Source organism: Lacerta agilis, chromosome 5, assembly GCF_009819535.1.
Source record: "Lacerta agilis isolate rLacAgi1 chromosome 5, rLacAgi1.pri, whole genome shotgun sequence".
Taxonomy (NCBI): Eukaryota; Metazoa; Chordata; class Lepidosauria; order Squamata; family Lacertidae; genus Lacerta; species Lacerta agilis.
In genome coordinates this window covers 20,125,514-20,146,714 of record NC_046316.1, presented here as the reverse complement: position 1 = coordinate 20,146,714, position 21,201 = coordinate 20,125,514, and the positions used below count along the sequence as shown (strand labels likewise).

Genomic DNA, 21,201 nt, shown 5'->3' with positions numbered 1-21,201 from the left:
TGACATTCCAAAATAACATATACATCATAAACCTATCTGAACACTATAGTTAGATGTGTTATAACATTAAATCCCAGGAGAAAAAAATTATATATCCTATTTTGGCATTTCTCTGACCTTTAGGCCATCCTTAAAAGTAACATCTCCTAACTCTGGACTGCTGTTACAAATTTGAATGAACCTCTTATGTGTCCCATATCTCTTATGTTTTCTGGGACTTGTGTCTCACTGTCTTCCTGCTTAAAACTTGTTTCTCACTTCTGAATAAAAAAGGAAAATGTTACAGACCATCATCCTTTTTTAGACCTGTTAGAGTAAAATGGGGCAGGAAAACTCGGATCAGTAATTATTATACAATGCAGAAAGGGTGGGAACTCCATTTTCCAAATGCAGTTATGGATTGCAGGAATCTGTGATGCATCATGGGGGAATGCCCATATAATAGAGGTGAGACATGTGGCCTTCCAGATGTTGTACTACAGCTACCATCACCCATGGCAATTCGTTGTGTTGGCTAGGGCTGATGAGAGCTCATTGAAATCTGGAGGGCCACAGATTTCCTATCCTCACGACAAAGCATGCTCTAGAAAGCCTCCAGAGGGGAAAAATAGCAGCCACTACTTAGCAAGAGCAGACAAGACAAAACAACTATTTCCTGTCCTTCGGCAAGGAGTTTGAGCATATACAAACAATGTGCCACCGGGGGGAGGGGGGAGTCTCAACTGCAACATCTAATGAAAAATTGTGTCCATAGTACGTTTTGCAGTGTTAAGAAAATGCACAGGGTAGCATAAGTTACAATTTGAAATTTTAAAAAAAACTCCCCCCCAAATAGTAGAATGTGCATAGTGTTGTTTGTATATTGTTAGTAGCTAGCAAAATTACATTATCTTATTATTGTATTCATTATACTGTCTCTTCTACCATTTACTGATCTAGTTCACTGGCTTATTATCATGAATTAGATTAGTGTGGTTCTGAGAAGAGAGGCTGTTAGCCCTCATACAGCCCCTTATTTTATGGGGTTTGACCCTGATTATAATCTTTGAGCACTGTTACAGTATGCAGAATGAATATAATAAGACAACAGTTCATATAATTATAGTTGATGACATAAATACTAATTTGGCTCAGGTAACAGCTGCTGTACAGTGGAGGAAGCTATAGTATTTTAATTTGGGAATTGTTCAAAGGCTTTGAGTTCTTAACTTCTCGTGTGTGTGTGTGACCTTGGGCAATCCATTTTTCATTGCCATGTCTCTGGAGTGGGTAGTTCTAGCAAAACACAGGTAAGGAGCCTATGATGGTCATTCCACTCTGGCAGATTTTCTTTCATACTTCTCCTTGAAACATGAGGCCATTTCCTAATGTTGCGAATATTTTCTTCTGAAGCATAACTTTATAGCTTTTGTTACACATGAAGAGCCTGAAAATACATTAAAACTAAGCTGTGTTTTAACATTGCAAAGCAATATTAAATTTTCTCTCAAGCCACTTAAAACTGTAGCCTTGGAGGCAGGAAAATATTTAATAATGCATTTGTTGTTCCGTATAAATTTGCATTGAATGCACCCAATTTCACCTCAGCAATGTTATTGTCAGTCCCGTTTCAGCTATGTAGCTTTCTGATTCTGCATAAACAGAACAAATCCCTCTACTTGGCCAGACTCAGACTAAATATTAGAATGAGGTTTCTTGGGAGCTTTATACATTCAACCACAAATGCCTTTCAGCATTTTTATTGTAACTCTCATTATTTTTTAATCAATTCAGTTGTTAGTTAATAAATTTATATCCTGCCTTTCAGTATATTTTGATCAGGGCAATTTATAAAATTCCAGATTAAAATAGTAACATGAAATGTAAAACAACAGACACAATCTAAAACCAGATCAAATTCCAAGCAAACTTTTCTAAACAACACAAATCTTAGAAACCCTGGGAAAATACAAAAAGATTTCTGCCTGGTCCCGAAAGGATGGCTACATAAATGCCAAGTCAGTCTCTTGTAGGAGACCATTCCATAGGTGGGACACCATCAAGAAAGCTGTCTCCTCAGCCATGTCTACTTGTGTTATTTGGCAGGGGCACTCAGAGAAGAGCCTCTGGTGATGATCAGTTGTATAAACAGGCTGATCTACTTTTCTCTTTAATCAGACTAGTGACAGAGACCCCAGGGACTCATAAAGTAGAGGAACATTACTTGAAGGAGACAACAAGGCACTGATTATATGTGAATCCCACTTTCTTTTGTACAAAAAAGCCAAGAGTGTACAGCTTGTTATCATCTGGCAATTTGTTCCTTTCATCGTGAATGTGAGCTCTCATTCCTTTCAGGTGTCTTCTGTCATACATTTACTTAGATCTCCCTAGACTGAAAAGTGCTGATAAAATTTAATTACAGGACTTAAATGTGCCCCAGGGTAGGCTGCAGATGGCCAAGGATGTAGTGTATCAAATAATATTTCATCAGTCCTTTAAAACACAAATAATCGCAGTCATCTGAAATGCAAATAAAACACACAAATCTCCTTAGGCCACTTCATGTGTTACATGTTTGCTATTGTGTGCCCAAGTGGCAGGAGGTTGCAGCCAGTTCCACTTCCCTAGTATGTGTGTATCATCATGTGGAAGAAACATGCATTTATTATGTGCATATGTTAAAATTTACAGGCATAGAAAAATGTTTTTGTGTACCTGTAAATAATATACAGTCGTTCCTTGGTTCTCGAACAGAACACATTCTGGGAGTCCGTCTGACTCCTGGAACCATTCGAAAACCAAGGCGCGGCTTCTGATTGGCTGCAGCAACAAGCAAGCAATAATTAACAAAACAGGCAATAACTAACAAAAAAAGGAGCACAATAAAATGGCTCAGGCTAGATGGTAAGGTAAAGGTAAAGGGACCCCTGACCATTAGGTCCAGTCGCGGACAACTTGGGGTTGCGGCGTTCATCTTGCTTTATTGGCCGAGGGAGCCGGCATGCAGCTTCCGGGTCATGTGGCCAGCATGACTAAGCCGCTTCTGGCGATCCAGAGCAGCGCACGGAAATGCCGTTTACCTTCCCGCTGGAGCGGTACCTATTTATCTACTTGCACTTTGACGTGCTTTCAAACTGCTAGGTTGGCAGGAGCAGGGACCGAGCAACAGGAGCTCACCCTGTCGTGGGGATTCAAACCGCCGACCTTCTGATCAGCAAGCCCTAGGCTCTGTGGTTTAACCCACAGCACCACCCGCGTCCCCAGGCTAGATGGTAGCATTGCTTAAATATTTTGTGGTTAAGATCCAGAGAACCCCACCTGAATATGGAAAATGAGCATGTATAACAGATGTTTACATTATTGGGGGTGTTGGAAATGTTTTTGAATGTGCTGTAACCACAAAAATTATACCTCTGTCAGGTTGATTTTGCTAATCGCTTTGTTGGAGGTGGCGTCACTGGAGCAGGACTGGTGCAAGAAGAAATTCGCTTCTTAATCAATCCAGAACTGATTGTATCTCGTCTCATTACTGAAGTCCTGGATCACAATGAATGTCTAATTATAGCAGGTTAGTTTTTGTAAGCCCCACACTTGAGAAATATTCACATACCTCATGTGAACCTGGTGCCAAATAACTCCAGAAACTTACTCCCGGTTCATATCACTGGGCAAAAGACAGCAATCTAGGATATGTATTCACTGGAACTGAGCCAATGTGTTTAGACTCATTTTAGAATCAGGGAGATTCAGATTCAAATCCCTACTTAGCCTCAGTGTGTGAAATTAGGCTAGTCACTATATCTTAGCTTAACCTACCTTACAGACTGAGGATAAAATGGGGGTGCAGGGAGAACAATTTATGCCACTTTGAGCTCCTTGGAAAATAAGTTAAAAATGAGCCATAAGTCAAATGATGCAGCTGGTTAGATGCATGGGAACACTTGAGCGTTACCCAGCCTAGAGGAAAGTACAATACAAAGACAACTGGCAACTTGGATATATGTGACCCTTTACCGTTAACAGCAAAAACATATGATCCAAGTACCAGGTATGAAGTTAGGGAGTAAAGGCATTGATCAATAACATCAGCATCTGTGGTTTGGGGGAAATGGCTTGGTGGGCCAAGATTGGCCCACAGTTGGAGGTTCCCAATTGAATCAAAAAATTGTGATTGTATACTGTATGTATTTGCATATGACAGTGAATATTTACTATGGCCCTTTGTTTTATTTTCCCAAACTGAAGAGAGCAACTAAGAATGATCTGAGCTATATGGATTGTTTACTGAAGGGTTGAAGCTTACAGTAATTTATTGCTATGTGCTATGTGCTGAATTAAGATCTTGAAAAATATAAAAAAGAGGAGTATCATAATCTGTTCGGAGGGCAAAGGCAAATAGTTTTTAGGGCTTCTGAATCCAAAATGGATGCTTTTATTTCTGAGGGACGGTCAAACAAACAAAGGAAGCATTCTCTCTAAGTTTTTTTCGTGCACTTTACTTTATTACAGTACTTTCTAATTAATATCTGTGAAGCAATGTTCTGCTCCCTTAATGGAAACAGCCATTTCATCATCCTCATTTGATCCTTGGCTTACTTCCATATCTGTGCTTAGGCGAGTCTCTGCTGTGTGCAGCTATCTGTCCAATAAATTACAGTCTTTCGATGATGCATCTTGACTCAGTGGCCTAATGGATGTAACTGTGCCTCTGAAATTTGCAGAAGAGACGGAGAGATTGGAAAGAAATTAGATTTGTTGCAATTGTCCAGCATCTGTTTGAGATCATCACAGTAGCAAATATGAAACACAGAGCAGAGACTTTCCCCATCTACTGAGTGGTCAGAGGGAATAGTTGAAGTCTGATGTTTTGCTTTGATAGCTGCATTTATTTTAATTTTATTTATTAAGTTTATATTCTGCCCTTCATCGTAAGATCTCAGGGTGGTTCATAGAATAAAATACAGGCTATGTTGCATAGGCAATTTGAAAATGTATTACGAGTCTGACAGCTGTAGGTAATTACACGTGGCTAAAATGAAAATTAACATACTTTGTGTTCATATGAACATGGTGGATATCACCAAACTGCAATTTGATAGGCATGTTGCATTTATTACAGTTTTCTCAAAAAAGATTTCCTCACAAATGGTGAGGGAGACACCAAAGTTGTCATTTTTTCATGCCTCCCTTTCATACCCTTCCCCAGTTCTCACTTATGTAGCTGTGGTGAACATAAAAAGTAGCTCCAAGTAGAAGGCACAGAAACACTAAGGGAGGAAAAGAACAATTAAAATGATTTTAAAGCCTTTTAAAATAAAGATGAATTAATCCAGTTTAACAAAGGAAGAAGGTATTCCTTTCCATATGCTTTAGTGGAGGCATTACTATTCATCATCTGTCTGGTTTCATATTCCAATATTAAATCCAAGTGTGGCGTGAATAATAATATATATGGTACCACAGCTATTTGGTTTTGATGAACTTTCTAATCCATGGCTTAGAAATTGTGAGAAGGCTCTTAAAATCAGACTGAAACTCACTTCCTTGACTTTGTTTTATGAAAGGATAGATGATTATTCTAAGCTCATCAGACAGTTTCAGGCCCCAAGACAGTGCAACCTTTCCTGGCCTTCTATACTGATCAAGCATGACAACCTCCTTCAGTTTCAAGAAGGCAGTCAGCGAATTACAATACTGCTAACCAAACAATTTTCTCTCTCTCTCTCTCTCCCCCCCCCCCCAGCTACACTAGAATTTTGCAAACTTGTTTTATTCACTTTGGATTTTGACAAGCTGATTTCCCATGTGCACGGCATTCAGACTTTCTTTTCAGCATATAACCATAATACCAGTAAAATGATTTGTTTAGCGGAGACAGAGAAAGGTGGTTGGTAACAAGTTTGGCAACTTGTTCAACAGTTGGGATGCACATACTGGGACAGCTCTCTTGCATAGATTTATTTGTGCATTTGGCTTTTCTGGATCCAAACTACATTGCTTTTGCTTATTCAAATGACATTTCCTATCATCCTTAATGAACAGGTATTCAGAAGAAATAACCCTACAGAGGAAGGGAAAATCTCAGTTTACGGTGGCTTTTAAAATGTGACGTTTCCCCCCCTCCCCCAGGTACAGAGCAATATAGTGAATATACTGGCTACGCAGAAACGTACCAGTGGGCCAGGAGCCATGAAGATCAAACACCCAGGTAATGTTCTTGCAAATGAGTGGCTTTGACATTGTGAAAGTTGATAATAAATCCTCAGGGCAGTACATTGCTACGAGCTCATTTCCCGTGCTTGCGATTGACAGTTGCACAATACAGAGGATCCGCAACAAAAAGCTACAGTGCATTTTCTCTTATAAAAGGAGTGCTTCTGTTTAGGATGGCAGCCAGCTATTCCCTCCCCTCATGTTCCATTTTTCTTTTCCAGTAGTCATCCCATAGATACTTAGCATGTTTAGTCCTCATTGTGCTGTTTTTTCAGGAGGGTAGCCCTCTTAAGGTTTTTTTTGGGGGGGGGGATGACGACTCCAGGACACAAGCATTTCCCTCTTCTTCCTCAGTTGCCCCATTTTGACTACGATCCTATCAAGACAAGCCCAGTTTGTTCTTAGGAAGAATTATGCTCGGGATTCTACTATGTCTTCACATCTTGAGTTTTTGTTCTCTGATTCACAGTGTGTAAAACTGCTCAGGCCACTTAGAACCATATTTCCTCTTTACTTTGGAAAGACTTGGGCACTTTGAAGCATATCAGCTGGAAGTGCAAAGTACCATGGAAACATACATGTAGTTGGAGACAGTGCATGTGTAAAGAGAAAATCTGGAGCATTTCAGAGTTACTCAACCTTTTTCTCACAAGTAGAGGGATGTATACCAGTGTCATGTTTTCCAGAATGTGTCCCCCCATTTCTCTTCAGAGCATGATAAGAAGTAACCTTTACTTGGTGTATTTAGTTTTTATATACTACAGTAACACTGTTTCTGGCTTCAGTCTTAACAAAGAATATTTGATTTTGCTACTCGCAAAGAAGTCTTAACTCCCACTGGAACTGGTTCTGTGATGTCTCATAGTTGGTTCTCCAAAAATTCTGTCTTTTCAGGGGAGGGCACTTTCTGGCACTGCTCCTAAGATTAGAGTTCTTAGGAGGGAGCATGTGGGAGATACAGAGGCCCAAATGTTTGGACAAAGGCTTTGCTAATTTCTGTCACCTAGTTGAGACTTAAATTGCCTGTTTATGCTGAGGAAAGGCAAGAAGAAAAGGATTGTGTTTGAAACATGCAGCAGTATAGCAAAATAAAGAAATAAAAGAATGTTGTCTATTTTTCTTGGCCATCCAGGGAATCTTAGTAGTTAAATCACATAATGTCCATTATTTAACATTTGGGATCTGACATTCACATTGTATAATTAATGTATTTCTAAATCTGTGGGGAAACTTCATGTGTCCTCCCACATCCACTCCCTCTCTCTTTGATGGGAGTTCACCTATGATCTATTACAGCATTGCTTTTCCTTGACATTATTTCTGTGCTTTTTCACCACTGGTAAAGCCCTGGAGAGATGAACTCACTTTCAATCTTGTTTATATGAGCAGTATAATCACACAGTTAATTTTACCGCCCTTTTTTCTCTCTCCCTTCTCTCCCCCCCCCCCCTCGTTCCAATGCAGGGATGAATGGCAGAGGCACTGCACAGAAATTGTAGCCATAGATGCATTTCATTTCAGACGTTTCCTTGATCAGTTTGCTCCTGAGAAAATTAGAAGAGAGCTCAACAAGGCCAGTAACTCCATAATCCATCCTGCAGCCTTAAGCCCATCATTTATTTGCAGTCATTTCATTAGTGTTTGAGTTGTGCTGTCCAATAATTTTTGCAGTGTCAACAACTCCTTGAAGGGAGACTTCCTGCTTAATTGCAGTGTCAGTTCACACAAGGTGTTACTCATATTTTCAACAGTAAGATTAAAATCGAACCTTGCCAGGTTAAATCAAGTTGGTAAGTGGTTCTCTCTTGAAATACCTCCTTTCATTTTGAAAAAATGAACTCAATAGTTGTGTTCTTGGAGCTTTTTCCAAATATCCACAGAAATAGTTGCAAAGCAGTCGTGCTTACCGATTCCTTATGCAATGTGTTGTTGTGATTGATCAACTCCTACATAGCTTCCTAATTTTAAAAATAAATTCCACTTAAAAAGTAGCAATATGGTGCTCACTAATTTTAGCCATATGTGCCCCTCCCCTTCACTTTTTCACCTATTGTGCTCGCTTTTCTTTTGTGAAATACTTTTTAAAAACCAACGTAAAAGCTTGGGGTGTTTGGAAATTATGGGAAGCGCTACTTGTGTGACCTACATTCAGTTAGCATATGCTTCTCTTGTGGGACTTGACCCATCAGTTGAAGGCATTTTAACCCAACTCCCAAAGTGTAACTTGCCAAATTTGAGGTGGCAGTGAAATTTAGATAAATTTAGACCAGAATCTAACATTAATGACTGCAGAAGTGCATTATTGTCTGGTTCAAACAGTTTGTCTGAATCCACTGTGATAGCATCACATTAAAATGTCTTTTAAATAAATAATAAATCTTTAAAGCCATTTCTAGATATATATTTTTTCTTAAATCACCTTACACAGTTTTTAATAGCATGCAACAAAATATTAAATCCCTGCAAAATATTACACTATGGCATTGGTTCCACTTGTTAGCCACAGTAGTTTGTCTAAAGGAGCAAAAATACAAATACAGAGGCTATTTCTACCCTTTGTAATATATCTTCATTGCTAGCATATGAATTTGTCTAATAATCTTGAGGGGGTTTTGATCTGACACAGCCATATATGCTTCAGCATGTTCAATTTAATGTGACAGGCATTTCTTAATAATAAATATTTTCCATCTAAGAAAGATCCACACCCTTTAAGATTATGGTTTCAAAAATGCTTAGCATAATTAAGACTTATTTTATTTTTTAAATAAGAGAGTAAAACTAGTATTTCCTATTAAAAGTAGCATTAGACACTATCACAGATAGTAATAAAATAGGCTCTGCAATAGACAGTAAATAAAATTAGTAAACTTCTACTGACGTCTTAATTGGAAAACTAAATCACCTGCTCTAAGCATCTGACATCAGACTTGATGCATTCCATCATGTTGATAGGAAAGATACAAGTTATATATTAGGATAGATTTTACACATTTTGATGCTGCACACAATTCTTCCTCTTTGAATAGAGGTGATTTTAAAGTGGTGGGTCATACTTGAAGCAACTGCTGAGCGACATATTTTGCATTTCATTAACTGAATCAAACACAGATTTATGAGGAATATGTAAATTATGTTACACTGTAGACTAAGACTCTCAAGGCATGTTGCTTCTAGGATGCTGCTTGCTTATAGGTGCTTGCAGTTCTACCTGTCATGTGTTAATTTAAGGTTGTTTGTGAGGTGTATTTGAACCAATTTTTGCTTAATTTTGTCAGGAATTTGGGGCAGTGCCAGCGGCTGCCTTGTCCCTGACTTCCTCCATTGTTTCCACACACACAAGCCTGGCTTGACCAATTCACTTCATTTCCCCTGTTAAGCCACAGTCTCAGTATAGCAGTTTGGTCTAGAGCTTCTTCACTTCAGAGAACAGGAGAGAGGTGTGGGAGCGGGGTACCATTCTCAGTACCTTCCCAGGTTATTTTTTCTTCCTTTCTACCATAGTCTTCTATTATTATTATTTTTTAAAAGCATTATATGCGCTTATCTCCACCTGCTAGCTTGTGAGACTAAGAAAACCCACCCACTTAGAAGAGGCTGACAAGCTGTGACACAGGGTCTTTGCAACAACTTTGCATCAGCATAAACACGCCTTAAAAGCTGTGAGTGAGCTGGTTGGCTGGGCAACTAGGAAAGTGACAGATTGAGCTTCTCCCTTTCCAAGACTAAGAGGGTGTCAGCTCTCTTCCCACTTTAATTTTTCCCAGTGCACTCATTATTGTTTGTTCATTGCGTTGATACCCCACCTTTTTCTCAAAGTGGCATATGTGGTTCTCCCTGGCCTCATTTAATCCCCACAGCAACCCTGCAAGGTAGGGTAGGCTGAGAGGCAATGACTGGCCCAAGGTCACCCTTCATGGCCAAGTGAGGATTTGAACCCTGGCCTCCTGGGTCCTAGCCCAATACAGTGGAACCCCGGGTTACGCACGCGATCCGTTCCGGGTCGCAGTGCGTAATGCGGGCGTGCGTAACTTGAACACACGTTAAAAAAAACCGGAAGTCGCGCAATTTGAGCGCTTTTGCACATGCGCGAAGTGCGCAGAAGCGTTCTGTGCATCCGGCAGTCCCGCGTGCTCCGGAAAACGCTTACGGCGGGCGGGAGTGCGTATCCCGAATGTACGCAACACGAGGTATGACTGTACTCTTAACAACTACACCTACCCTTCTAGGGGAAGGGGCAGAGAAGATGCATGCAAAGAAGCCAAGAAAAGCAGAGACCTGCCATGAAAAAGAAAGTGCTTTCCTTGGGATTTTCAGACCCAGACCATACAAGGTTGTGCATATTCATCACCAAAGGAACTGAAATTGCCAAGGAAATTTAATCACTTCAGTCAAAACAATATATTCCGAATGGGTTGAATTTACCAAAGGCTTGTTTTAAGTATTTCTCTCTCTCTAAGATTCAGGGAAGTTTGGGGCTAGTGAGAATGGATGGAAGAAGAGCCATAGGGGCTAGGTAGGTTGAGATAGCATGAAAGAAACATAAACAAAATACACATGAAGAATTTTGATGTCATACACAATCTTTATTGCAGTGATTCACTAAATACAGTTCTTTGTGGTGTTAATAGAATAACAGCTGAGAAATCCCAATGGCAAAGTGCTATGAGCTATTTTTCTTTCTTCAGGCTTACTGTGGTTTCTTTCGACCTGGTATTCCACCACATCACCTTTCTGCAGTGGCTACTGGAAACTGGGGCTGTGGTGCTTTTGGAGGCGATTCAAGATTGAAAGGTAAAGGTTAGAAATATTGTAACGAATTACATGTAACTAGAATCACTTGTAACAGAGTAGCTGAGAGCAGGGTGGGCAAGAAGGGAAAATTACTGAAATCAGCTTCCTTGTTTTGTGCAAGAAAATGTGAGGCGTTTTTATTTACCCAATTTGTAACTGCTTAATCTAAAATTTAAAAACCCCAAACCTTTGAGCAACAATCGCAAAGCTAAAATGCCAGTGTAACATTTATTCCCTGGATGTCTGGAAGTGGTGCACTTTGGGGGCAAAGGGAAGTTTGGAATGGGGCTGTTCCAGCCATAAGTGCATGCAGTAGCTGTTAAAACCCTTAGCTTTTACAGGCACTTGAAGGCTTAGGGACAAACAGAGAATCATTCTATTCTGTAACTGAGATGACGTGTTATACAGAAAAAAATCTTCACAAATCCTGGAGCTCTAGCTAACCTAAACTTGTCAAACTGGCTTTTTAACTGTATTTTTCTGTGTATAAGACACCCCCATGTATAAGACGACCCCTATTTTTTTAACCCAAAATTAAGAAATTAAGTTGTTTAGCTTTGGGGGTGGGGGTGGAGAGGTCACTTCCGCCAATCGCTCACCCACCTCCCTGCCACTGCCAATTGCTTGCCACAGCCACTGCCGATCGCACACCTCACTGCCCACTTGCCGCAGCCACCAATCTCCTACCCACCTCACCACAGCCACGAATCGCCTGCCCAATTGCTGCAGCCACAGCCAATCGCTAGCAGGCCTTGCCACTGCCACCAATCACTCACCCAATCACCGCTGCCAATCTCCTGTTTGCTGCTGCCATTAATTGCACAGGACCCCTATGCATTCACTATCTGTGTATAAGACAACACCCAATTTTTGCCTTTTTTTAAAAAGCAAAAAGCACCGTCTTATACACGGGAAAATACAGTACGCAGAATTGATGGAAGACTGAAACATTAGCATCTGCTAACATGATTGCCTGGATTAACAGTAGTAATGGCAATATAAAAATCACTCCCCAAATAAAGTCTGCCACTTTTTCTTCTTCTTAGCATTTAGAAAGCAGATAAAATTCACAGCCGTTGTACCACAGGAAAATGTGCAGAAATTGAACACATTATAGCAATTCCTTGCCCACCAGTTATTTCATATGTCTTCCAGTTGAAGCATTGCCAACATTATCTGAAATTCTGAGTAATTAAAGCATGCAAAGTGACCTTTTGTTTCATAAATTATTCCATGAAGCTAGGGAAATAAAGGCCTGTATAATGCATTTTTGTTGTTGTTCAAGGTCAGGGTATATATCAGGGATAGTATGATGGTGCAGTAGTGAGTAAAGCTAGAAATATAGAAAGCCTGCAACTATTCCACTGTTTATCCCATGGCATAAGGGGCAAAACAAGTCCTCTTATCTTCATCCCACTTTACTTTAATACGGTCAAACCCTAAATAAAGTAGCTACGTTAAGGAGTTACATTGCTGCAGGAAGATTGGAGGTTTAATTTTATTTTTGCTTTCATTTTGAGTTTGCTCATTCTTCCCTACTCAGAGGAGGCAGTATATTGTACTAGGAAAAAGCATGGCGACAACTTAGCTCCCGCTCTTCATTCCCATACTGCAGGGATTGCAAGTGTGGTACCCACATGTGCCTCCTGCAGTGCTTGCAAAAGATCTCAGTAAATATTCCCTCAGAAATCCACAATTCACAAGAGGCTGTTTGCTCTTACTGCTGCATTCCAGTTTGCACTTGCTCAGCTTTTCCTACATTGAACGCACACGCCCTTAAGCTTTTCCCCATTTCACCGGATACCAAGATTGGACACGCATCCTCCTGTCCATTCTGAACAGAGGAGCTGAGCAAAGAGCTTCTCGAGTGTGGCAGTGGCTGATGTAGGTGCCTTTTTCTCACTGGCAAGGTAGCTGATTGGGGAATATGCCCACACCATTTTGTGGTTCTGCCTCTACTTCCGCTCCTTTGGACTTGGCAGCCATTTTGCCATGCCTCCGAGGCAGCAATTTTAGGACAGGCAACCATTCCAAACATGTCCGCTGGCTCAAAAAAGTTGGCAACCCCTAGCCTCTTCAAACAGGCTGCTTGGTTTTATAATGCCTGGACAATCTCTCTTACTCTTTTAAATTGTGTCCTGCTGCACTAGTAGTAAACTTCCCATTAGGAAAACTTGCCTTTTGCATGATGTGTGGCGAGTGGGATGAGTCTGTTCAGCAGTGCAAGTACACAAATTCGACAGCCTTTGCATTCATTGGCTGATTGGTAGATGTCTTCGCAGTGCAAAAATGCTAATGCCACGTTGACTCTGTTATAGCAAACAAGTGTTTGCATCGTTTAGGAAAATTGCACCGTTAAAATAGGATTGTTTGGTGTTCCATAGTTGTCCTAGCTCTCCCTTTCTGACAACAAACTTGAACTCATAACTTCAGTCTTTAATTTTTAGATTACAGCAGTACATAAATGAGGTCACAGAATTCTAGGAACAGTGGTTACATGAGAGAGAGCAAAGGCATGACTAGCCTTGAGCTAAGTTGTTGAACCAATAAGTGCAATGCCCCCCAATTTACTTTTCAAGGATGGAGCGGGCACAGTATTTAACACAGCAAGTGGCTGTGAGTCTCAGGACTGTGTAAGCTAATGGGCAGTCCTAGTGGGCTAGCTAGGTGAGTTGTGCGTGCCCTGGCATCTCTATGTCCTAAGTGACAGAGGCAGGTGGGTGCCAGCTCAGCATCAGATGTACTCTCCATCATCTCTCCTGAAGTGGGGAGGCTCCTGTGTAGCTGGGGAAGATGCCAGAGCCAGCTCCTTGGCTGCAGAAGCTGGAGTGGGCTTTTCTGGCAGGAAAGTAACTGGTGACAGTTCTGTCAAGCTGTGTGACCCATCTACAGAGCAAGGATCTCCATCCCCTCTCCCACTGGGACCCTCCTTAGGATCAGGCACCAAATGGGGCTCAGAATCCACCACCCCACCACCACTTGTAATTCCCTTGGGTCATCCTGATCTAGTCCCCTGAATTCCTCCCATTCCTTCTGGGGGTCCAACCACCCCCTCCAAGACTTTTCCACTATTGACAGCTAGTGAACTCCTTCATTCTGTATTCACCCGTTTCTCTTGTATTAATTTATTGCAGCCTTAATACAAATCTTGGCAGCTGCAGAGGCTGGGCGAGACGTTGTTTATTTTACCTTTGGAGATGCTGAGTTGATGAGAGATATTTACAGCATGCACACTTTCCTAATCGAGAGAGGACAGACTGTTGGTAAGCATCAACTGACTCTTTGGAAGAACGTGTGATGATAAACAAGGCAGGGTCATGGTTGCTATTATACTACTGACCTAAATCAAGGAAAACATTTTTGGGAAATGAAGAAATTGAGCTGTAGTGTTTACAATTCAATCGTTTATGAGCAGGCTGTTAAAATGGGCTGTTTCAAAATGAATAACTTTTGATTTTGTTTTGTTTTTCATTTTCCAGGGGATGTCTACAGGCTGTTGCTCAGATATTACAATGAGGAATGCAGGTGTTGCTCCACTCCAAGACCAGAAATCAAACTCTATCCTTTCATATACAGTGCAGTAGAGTCCTATGCAGATTCCACTGATGACGAAAGAGGATTATGTTTTGACGACTAAAAATTTAATTTTCAAGATGAATATCCCTTCTTGTCTTCTCCATGTAGAATATTAATTGAATTGCTGGATGTAACATACAGAGTAGCTTAATATATCCATGTATATAATTATTGTTTTATGCATTATATCTGAAGACCAATCTTGGAAAGAAACAAATTTTCTTTCCAGTGTAGAATGTAAATCCTAATCACTGCATAATAGAACGAAATGTTTGGTAAACATACCCCACCCCCCAGGTTCAAAGTTGAGTTTTTCTTTATGGGCTTCTTTTAAAGCAGCAGATTTGTACTTGCATACCCTTTCTTTCCATTTTTTATAGAGATGCTCATATATAATAGAGATTTCCTATATAAACCAGTTTCTTAGCACTCCCTTCGGTAGTATAATTTATGAGAGGCGGTGGGGGAAGCCTTGTAATGATCTGTTCTATTGGACATATAGTTTCATAAACAAACTACTCCTAATAATTTTAGTTAAAGACATTGGGTTGGATCCATTGCTAGGCCTACTCTCAGAGTAGATCCATTTAAGCAAATGGATATGATTAACTTGGGTCCATTAATTTCAGTGGGTCTACTCTGAGTAGGAGTTGCTGTAAGCAAAGCTGCCCTAGAAACAATAATAGCAAGCGTATCCCGAGATTGTGTCCCTTTTGATGGAGGCAGGATGAGGCAAAGCATGAGCAGCAGATGGAAAGCAGAATGATGGATCCAGGTTACTAAACAGCCAGGATCAAAAGTAAGAGATTGTAAAGGGATTTATATTATTTCTTACATTAGAAGAAGAAGAAGGAAAAAAAACTATAGCAAGGGCCATATATTTATGAAAGGATTAAACAGCTTTTTAAAATGGTTTTAAATTGTACCAGTTTCTTCGTTGCAGTTTTCTGATATTCCTGCGATTCTGATGGATAAATATATATGTTATTTAATGTACAGTGAAACCTAGATGATTATACTAGGATTTCAGTTATATAATATACAACTCTGTAAGGCATGCCTTCCTAAGTATGGACAATATCGTTGAAACTTTGCTTTGGTAAGTGCACAAGCCAAAGGAAACATCTCCAAGACAGCCCAAAATGGGAGTTGTGTGTGGCCACAGTTCACAACTCATCATTTTAGTGGGACACTGGAAAAAACCTATTGCTTGATTTTGCCCTTCAGGGGCACGTGCTCTAAAAAAAAAGGAAGGAAATAAAAATTCACAGGAGGGACATTGGTAGAAACGTTGCTTTAACCAGTTCTCTGTTGGCTAATGGAAGAGCAGCATTAAGGAAACCTTGCTGCTTAATGCTGATTGCAGCATAATGCTGCACTGACTTTCCTCTCCAGCTTTGAAACAAACTAGCACAGGGTGAATAGGTTAATAAGAGCTGTATGGTCCCAACAGCTTCCTAATTAGAGAGAAAACTAAACTGTCCAGGATGCTGCATCAAAGCCAAAAGGCATAATTCCAGGTCGATTCAATATTTCCCCTTTGTCTTAATTTCTTTCACAGCTATTCAGTATCTTCCTTCTCAACTATGTGGTATACTCTCTATTTTTAGCAAGAGAGAACTTTCTGGTGCTGCAGTCTTGAATATTGAGAGAGCTGATGGGCCAATGATCCATTAGATGGGAATGTGCCATCACAAACAGCTGTGTAATAGAGTGATTTTCTCTCTTGACCAATCTAAATTCCACAGTGACAAAACATGCAATTATAGTCACCCATGGCTGTATATAATAATTTATAAAAAGCTGAAGTATATAATTCTTTAAACTTGCAGGTTGTGCGTTTGTTATTTTTGGATTGGGGCAGTGAAAAATCAGTATGCTACATTTACATGATTTCTTTTGTAAAGGAAAATAATAAATCCGATGAACATTTTTCTCCACATTTGGCTTTTGATTTGTTCTTTTTTTTAAAAAAAAATTGACATACCGGTACTTTTTTATGAGCAATGCCACAGGCCTATCGCCTGCCTAGTATTCCATGCTAAGGTAATTAAAATTCTGCAGCCAAACTATTCAAACTATGTACTTGAAGAAACTGAACAGTACAATTTAAAGGTAAAGGTAAAGGTACCCTTGACCATTAGGTCCAGTCACAAATGACTCTGGAGTTGCACGCTCATCTCGCTCTATAGGCTGAGGGAGCCAGTGTTTGTCCGCAGACAGCTTCCGGGTCATGTGGCCAGCATGACTAAGCCACTTCTGGCGAACCAGAGCAGCGCACGGAAACACCATTTACTTTCCCACCGGAGTGGTACCTATTTACTTGCACTTTGTGCTTTTGAACTGCTAGGTGGGCAGGAGCAGGGACCGAGCAACGGGAGCTCACCCCATCGCGGGGATTCGAACTGCCGACCTTCTGATCGGCAAGCCCTAGGCTCAGTGGTTTAGACCACAGCGCCACCTGTGTCCCTATGCAACTTAAAAATGTGCAAATTAAACAAAAGTACTTTTTCATATAACTTATTGTGGAATATTTGCTATTTTGTTTAATTTATTCTGGTTTTGCTAGTTGGGGTTGGGAAGAGGGATTTAAGAATAAGAAACCTTTATCGTGTCTGGGTCTCTTTGGACTGCAGTTGATAGCTTTCAAGTGTTATCTACAGCAGGAGCGGCTGGCCTGTGGTCTTCCAGATGATGTTGGGCTGCTATTGTTGTGGCATCCATCGAGAGACAATGGAGTGCACCTCCAGGGTTGAAGTCAAACCACTGGAGAATCATGGCACCCTCTCTGGCTGCAGAGACTGGTAACTCCTAATTGCTGCCTCCCACGTTTTTGCTGCGTCAGCAGCATCAACGCAACCTCTCCGGGGCTGGGCTTCCCAGGTGACAAGACCCTGCCCCCTCAGGCTCATGGTCCAAAGGAAAGCAGAGCTAATACGTTTGGCACTAGCTTGGCTGCAGGAGTTGCCGAAAGCAGGCATACAAAGTAGCATCCAACCACCTTGGGAGACCACCATTATCATATATTTATTTATACCCTGCCTTTTCCCCTGGCAGGTGGTTTACAAATAAAATAGGCAACAGCTGAAAAACATGAGGGGAGGGGAGGCAATAATTTAAAAACATTTAACAGTAATAGAATATATTTTATCTGAACCACTGAGCCTCTTGGGCTTGCCAATCGGGTGGTCGGCGGTTCGAATCTCTGCGACGGGGTGAGCTCCCATTGCTCTCTGCTAGCTCCTGCCAACCTAGCAGTTCGAAAGCATGCCAGTGCAAGTAGATAAATAGTAGGTACCACTGTGGCGGAAAGGTAAAAAGCATTTCTGCGTGCTCTGGCTTCCGTCACGGTGTCCCATTGTACCAGAAGCGGTTTAGTCATGCTGGCCACATGACCCGGAAAGCTGTGGACAAACGCCGGCTCCCTCGGCCTCAAAGCAGATGAGCGCTGCAACCCCATAGTCGCCTTTGACTGGACTTAACCACCCAGGGGTCCTTTACCTTTTTTTACCTTTTATATTCTATTAAAAACATGGATAATTACCAAAAAACAGCATGGCAGCAGCCCTTTCATTAAAACCAGTCAGTTCCCAACAGCCTGTTGGAATAAGATGGTGGAGGGACAACAAGGAATGACTGCAACTCCTCCTTATCCCTGAGCGTTGACAATGCTGGTTGGGACTGATGGGAGATGTAGTTCCATAACATCTGGAGAGCCATAGTTAAGCCACCCTTCTCTATAGTTAACTTTTAAACATGTCAAGCCGGGGTGGGTGGGATGACCCTTAATTTGAGGCAAATAGAGAAAGCATTTTCCTGTCTTTATAATGACTTGAGCAGATTACACATTATAATGAAAAGCAACCTTTTTGTGTGTCCTGTCTTCAGCTTGTTGCTCATGAATTTACCTTTTGTTTTGTGCACATAAATATTCATGCACAATGGTTCTTTTTCAAACCCTGGATAACATCAGAGGGAGGTTGAAGTGGGTGCCCCCTGGTGTAGCTCCACTAACAGCAGGATGTTGTCAGTGGTTGCTCCTCAGTAGAGCTGCCCCCCACAATCTTCCTTGTTTGTGACCTTTTTAAATATTTCTCCCACCCAACATGGGTGAATGTCATTACCTGAAACCAAATGCGTCAAGTAGAACTTGGGAAATGCATTCTTTGGGGTTTTTTAAATTATTAAAAGAAGCATCTGCTCTTTAGAAATGTAAACTCTTTGTGGCGGCAACGGAAAGCTCGGTGGCAGTCAAAGGCTTTGTTTTCTCTTCGTGTACTACTGCTGTTTTCAAAATGCAAGACTTATGTGTACAGTTTGGACAGTCCACCCATCCTCACAATGCGCATATTAGCTGGGTTATTTGAATTACATTGTACAACCTTGGAAATATGGGATAATCAACAGAGAAGTGGAATGCATGCATGCATTCATGTCATATTGAGTTGTTATTCTTTTGCAGTTAAGAACAACATTTAATACTTTCTCATTTCTGCCAAAAGTTGCAGAGTGGAGAAATTGCAAAACATTGGTGCCATATTTATCATAACCACTAAAGATATTGTGGGACTTAGCAGTTACAGGAAAAGATACTCTAAAAGATACTATAAACTATATCAGACTGAGAAAGAAGAAGAAAGATCAGGTTCACCAGCATGGTTTCCTTTATTCCCAAATAGATGATTACTGTATAAGGTTTATAAAAAGTTTATGGAAGTTTAAAGATTGCTGTAGATCTCCCAAGTGACTGGCAATAGATCAGCAAGCATTTCAAACTCCCAATTATTTAACAACAGAAGGAACAAAACTGCTTTTGCTGCCTGTATTAAGTTGCTGAAATGAAGAAAGCTACCTAGGAATGGAATTGTGTGGGAAGATGGAGTTCAATGTAGATTGGTTATGGAATGTGCGCAGAGGTACCCTGTTCATTAATTATAACTCTTACCTGTCTCTGGTTTATATATGTTACATTTAAAGTAAGAAATGAAATTGATCCAAGAAGTCTGAAGTCTGTCCAATCATGCAATATACAGTCAAATGGCTTACCATTCACTACACTGTTAGTTCCCAGCTTCCTAGTCTGGGTAAATGCCAATACTGGAAGGACCTTCTGTCCTGAAAGAGGTAAAATATATACCTGTAAAAGAATATCCCTTCAAATGCTATTTTGCATTCTTAACATGATTGAAAAGATAGATAAAATTTTGTGAAGTATCAGTTGCTTGTAGCTTTCCAATATTCCATAAACCTTTTTTTTTAAAAAAAATTGAAATGCCTGTATATTTATGGCCTTGTTATGTACACAGCCTATTCCTTATTAATTTATCTTTGCTTAAGTGAATTCAACCTATATTTGAGGCATCTCTTACTCTTAGCTCCATTACAGCAGGGCCATCAATTTCTGGCTAACCAAGCTGTCTCCATGTGTTACAACATTATTTGCAATTCTGGGTGGAGTGACTCTTGGAATATGGTTAAGAGAGATCCAGTACATTTCAATTACTCTTTATGTGTATTAATTATATCACAAATAGCTGACTGATCTTGTGCATTTTTTCATCAAAGGACCCAACAAATGCTGTTATTAAACCTTGTGCTAACTCTGTCTTCAGATTGCTCACACTGTAAGGTAATTACGCTGCTGGAATTTAAAGTCATTATTTCTGCTGTTGCCTGAGGAATTTGCAGAAGAAATAGTATTCATAAGTTGCCAGGAGCATGGGTTTCTTAACTTAATCTTTGTCATACAGCATCATTCAAATAAACAAAATGACATTTTAATTTGTGATTACTTGACCCTCTACAAATTCAGGTTATGAAGGAGTGTTTTTGTTTTTTATATTCCATAAAAATTTGAGAAGTGGGGAAACTGATAGGATATTCTTAAATTTATTTAAATGAAACCTTCAACAACATGGAGATACCCACAATAGTCATATGCACAGAACAAAAGAAGCAGAAGAAAGAATTCAAAAAGTGTGACCTTCCAGTGCTAAGTTGAAAGCTGATACAGTGGTACCTCTGGTTACGTACTTAATTCGTTCCGGAGGTCCGTTCTTAACCTGAAACTGTTCTTAACCTGAAGCACCACTTTAGCTAATGGGACCTCCCGCTGCCGCTGCGCCGCCAGAACATGATTCCTGTTCTTATCCTGAAGCAAAGTTCTTAACCTGAAGCGTTATTTCTGGGTTAGTGGAGTATGTAACCTGAAGCGTATGTAACCTGAGGTACCACTGTACTGAACATGACTTGATGGACATCCCCGCATCTCTGTGGTGAAAGGCCAATAGATCTGATAGTGGCCAGAGAGTGGCAACAACTCTAATACCAGAAGTACAAATAACAATGATCTTGGCAACTGGACTCATAGTTCACATGGAAATTACTTAAAATGTTTTCTCTCTGCGTTTTGACACTCAAGTCACCAATATCAGATTTTTAAAACACAGACAAATATAACAGTAATAAAGGATCAAAATAACATTTATAAATAAGTTAAAACTACATCATCTTAACAAGTGATGCAACAGCATAAATAGATAATAAATTGAAATAATGGGGGAAACTGTCCCAAGCTTACCTTCAGTTGAAAGCTAATATAAACTAAACTATTCCACAATCTGAGGACCAGGCAGC

General features: G+C 40.4%; 1 protein-coding gene across 1 annotated transcript in view; it reads left to right on the top strand.

Annotated features, from left to right (window-relative positions):
- Window positions 1-16,505, top strand: part of PARG (poly(ADP-ribose) glycohydrolase) — a 66,599-nt gene extending 50,094 nt beyond the window's left edge. Inside the window, exons 13-18 of the mRNA XM_033148785.1 lie at window positions 3,403-3,550; window positions 6,112-6,190; window positions 7,660-7,768; window positions 10,884-10,989; window positions 14,124-14,252; window positions 14,469-16,505. Coding sequence (XP_033004676.1) covers window positions 3,403-3,550; window positions 6,112-6,190; window positions 7,660-7,768; window positions 10,884-10,989; window positions 14,124-14,252; window positions 14,469-14,626 — 729 coding nt within the window. The 3' untranslated portion in view covers window positions 14,627-16,505. The remainder of the gene's footprint in view (window positions 1-3,402; window positions 3,551-6,111; window positions 6,191-7,659; window positions 7,769-10,883; window positions 10,990-14,123; window positions 14,253-14,468) is intronic.
- The last annotated feature ends 4,696 nt before the right edge of the window (window positions 16,506-21,201 follow it).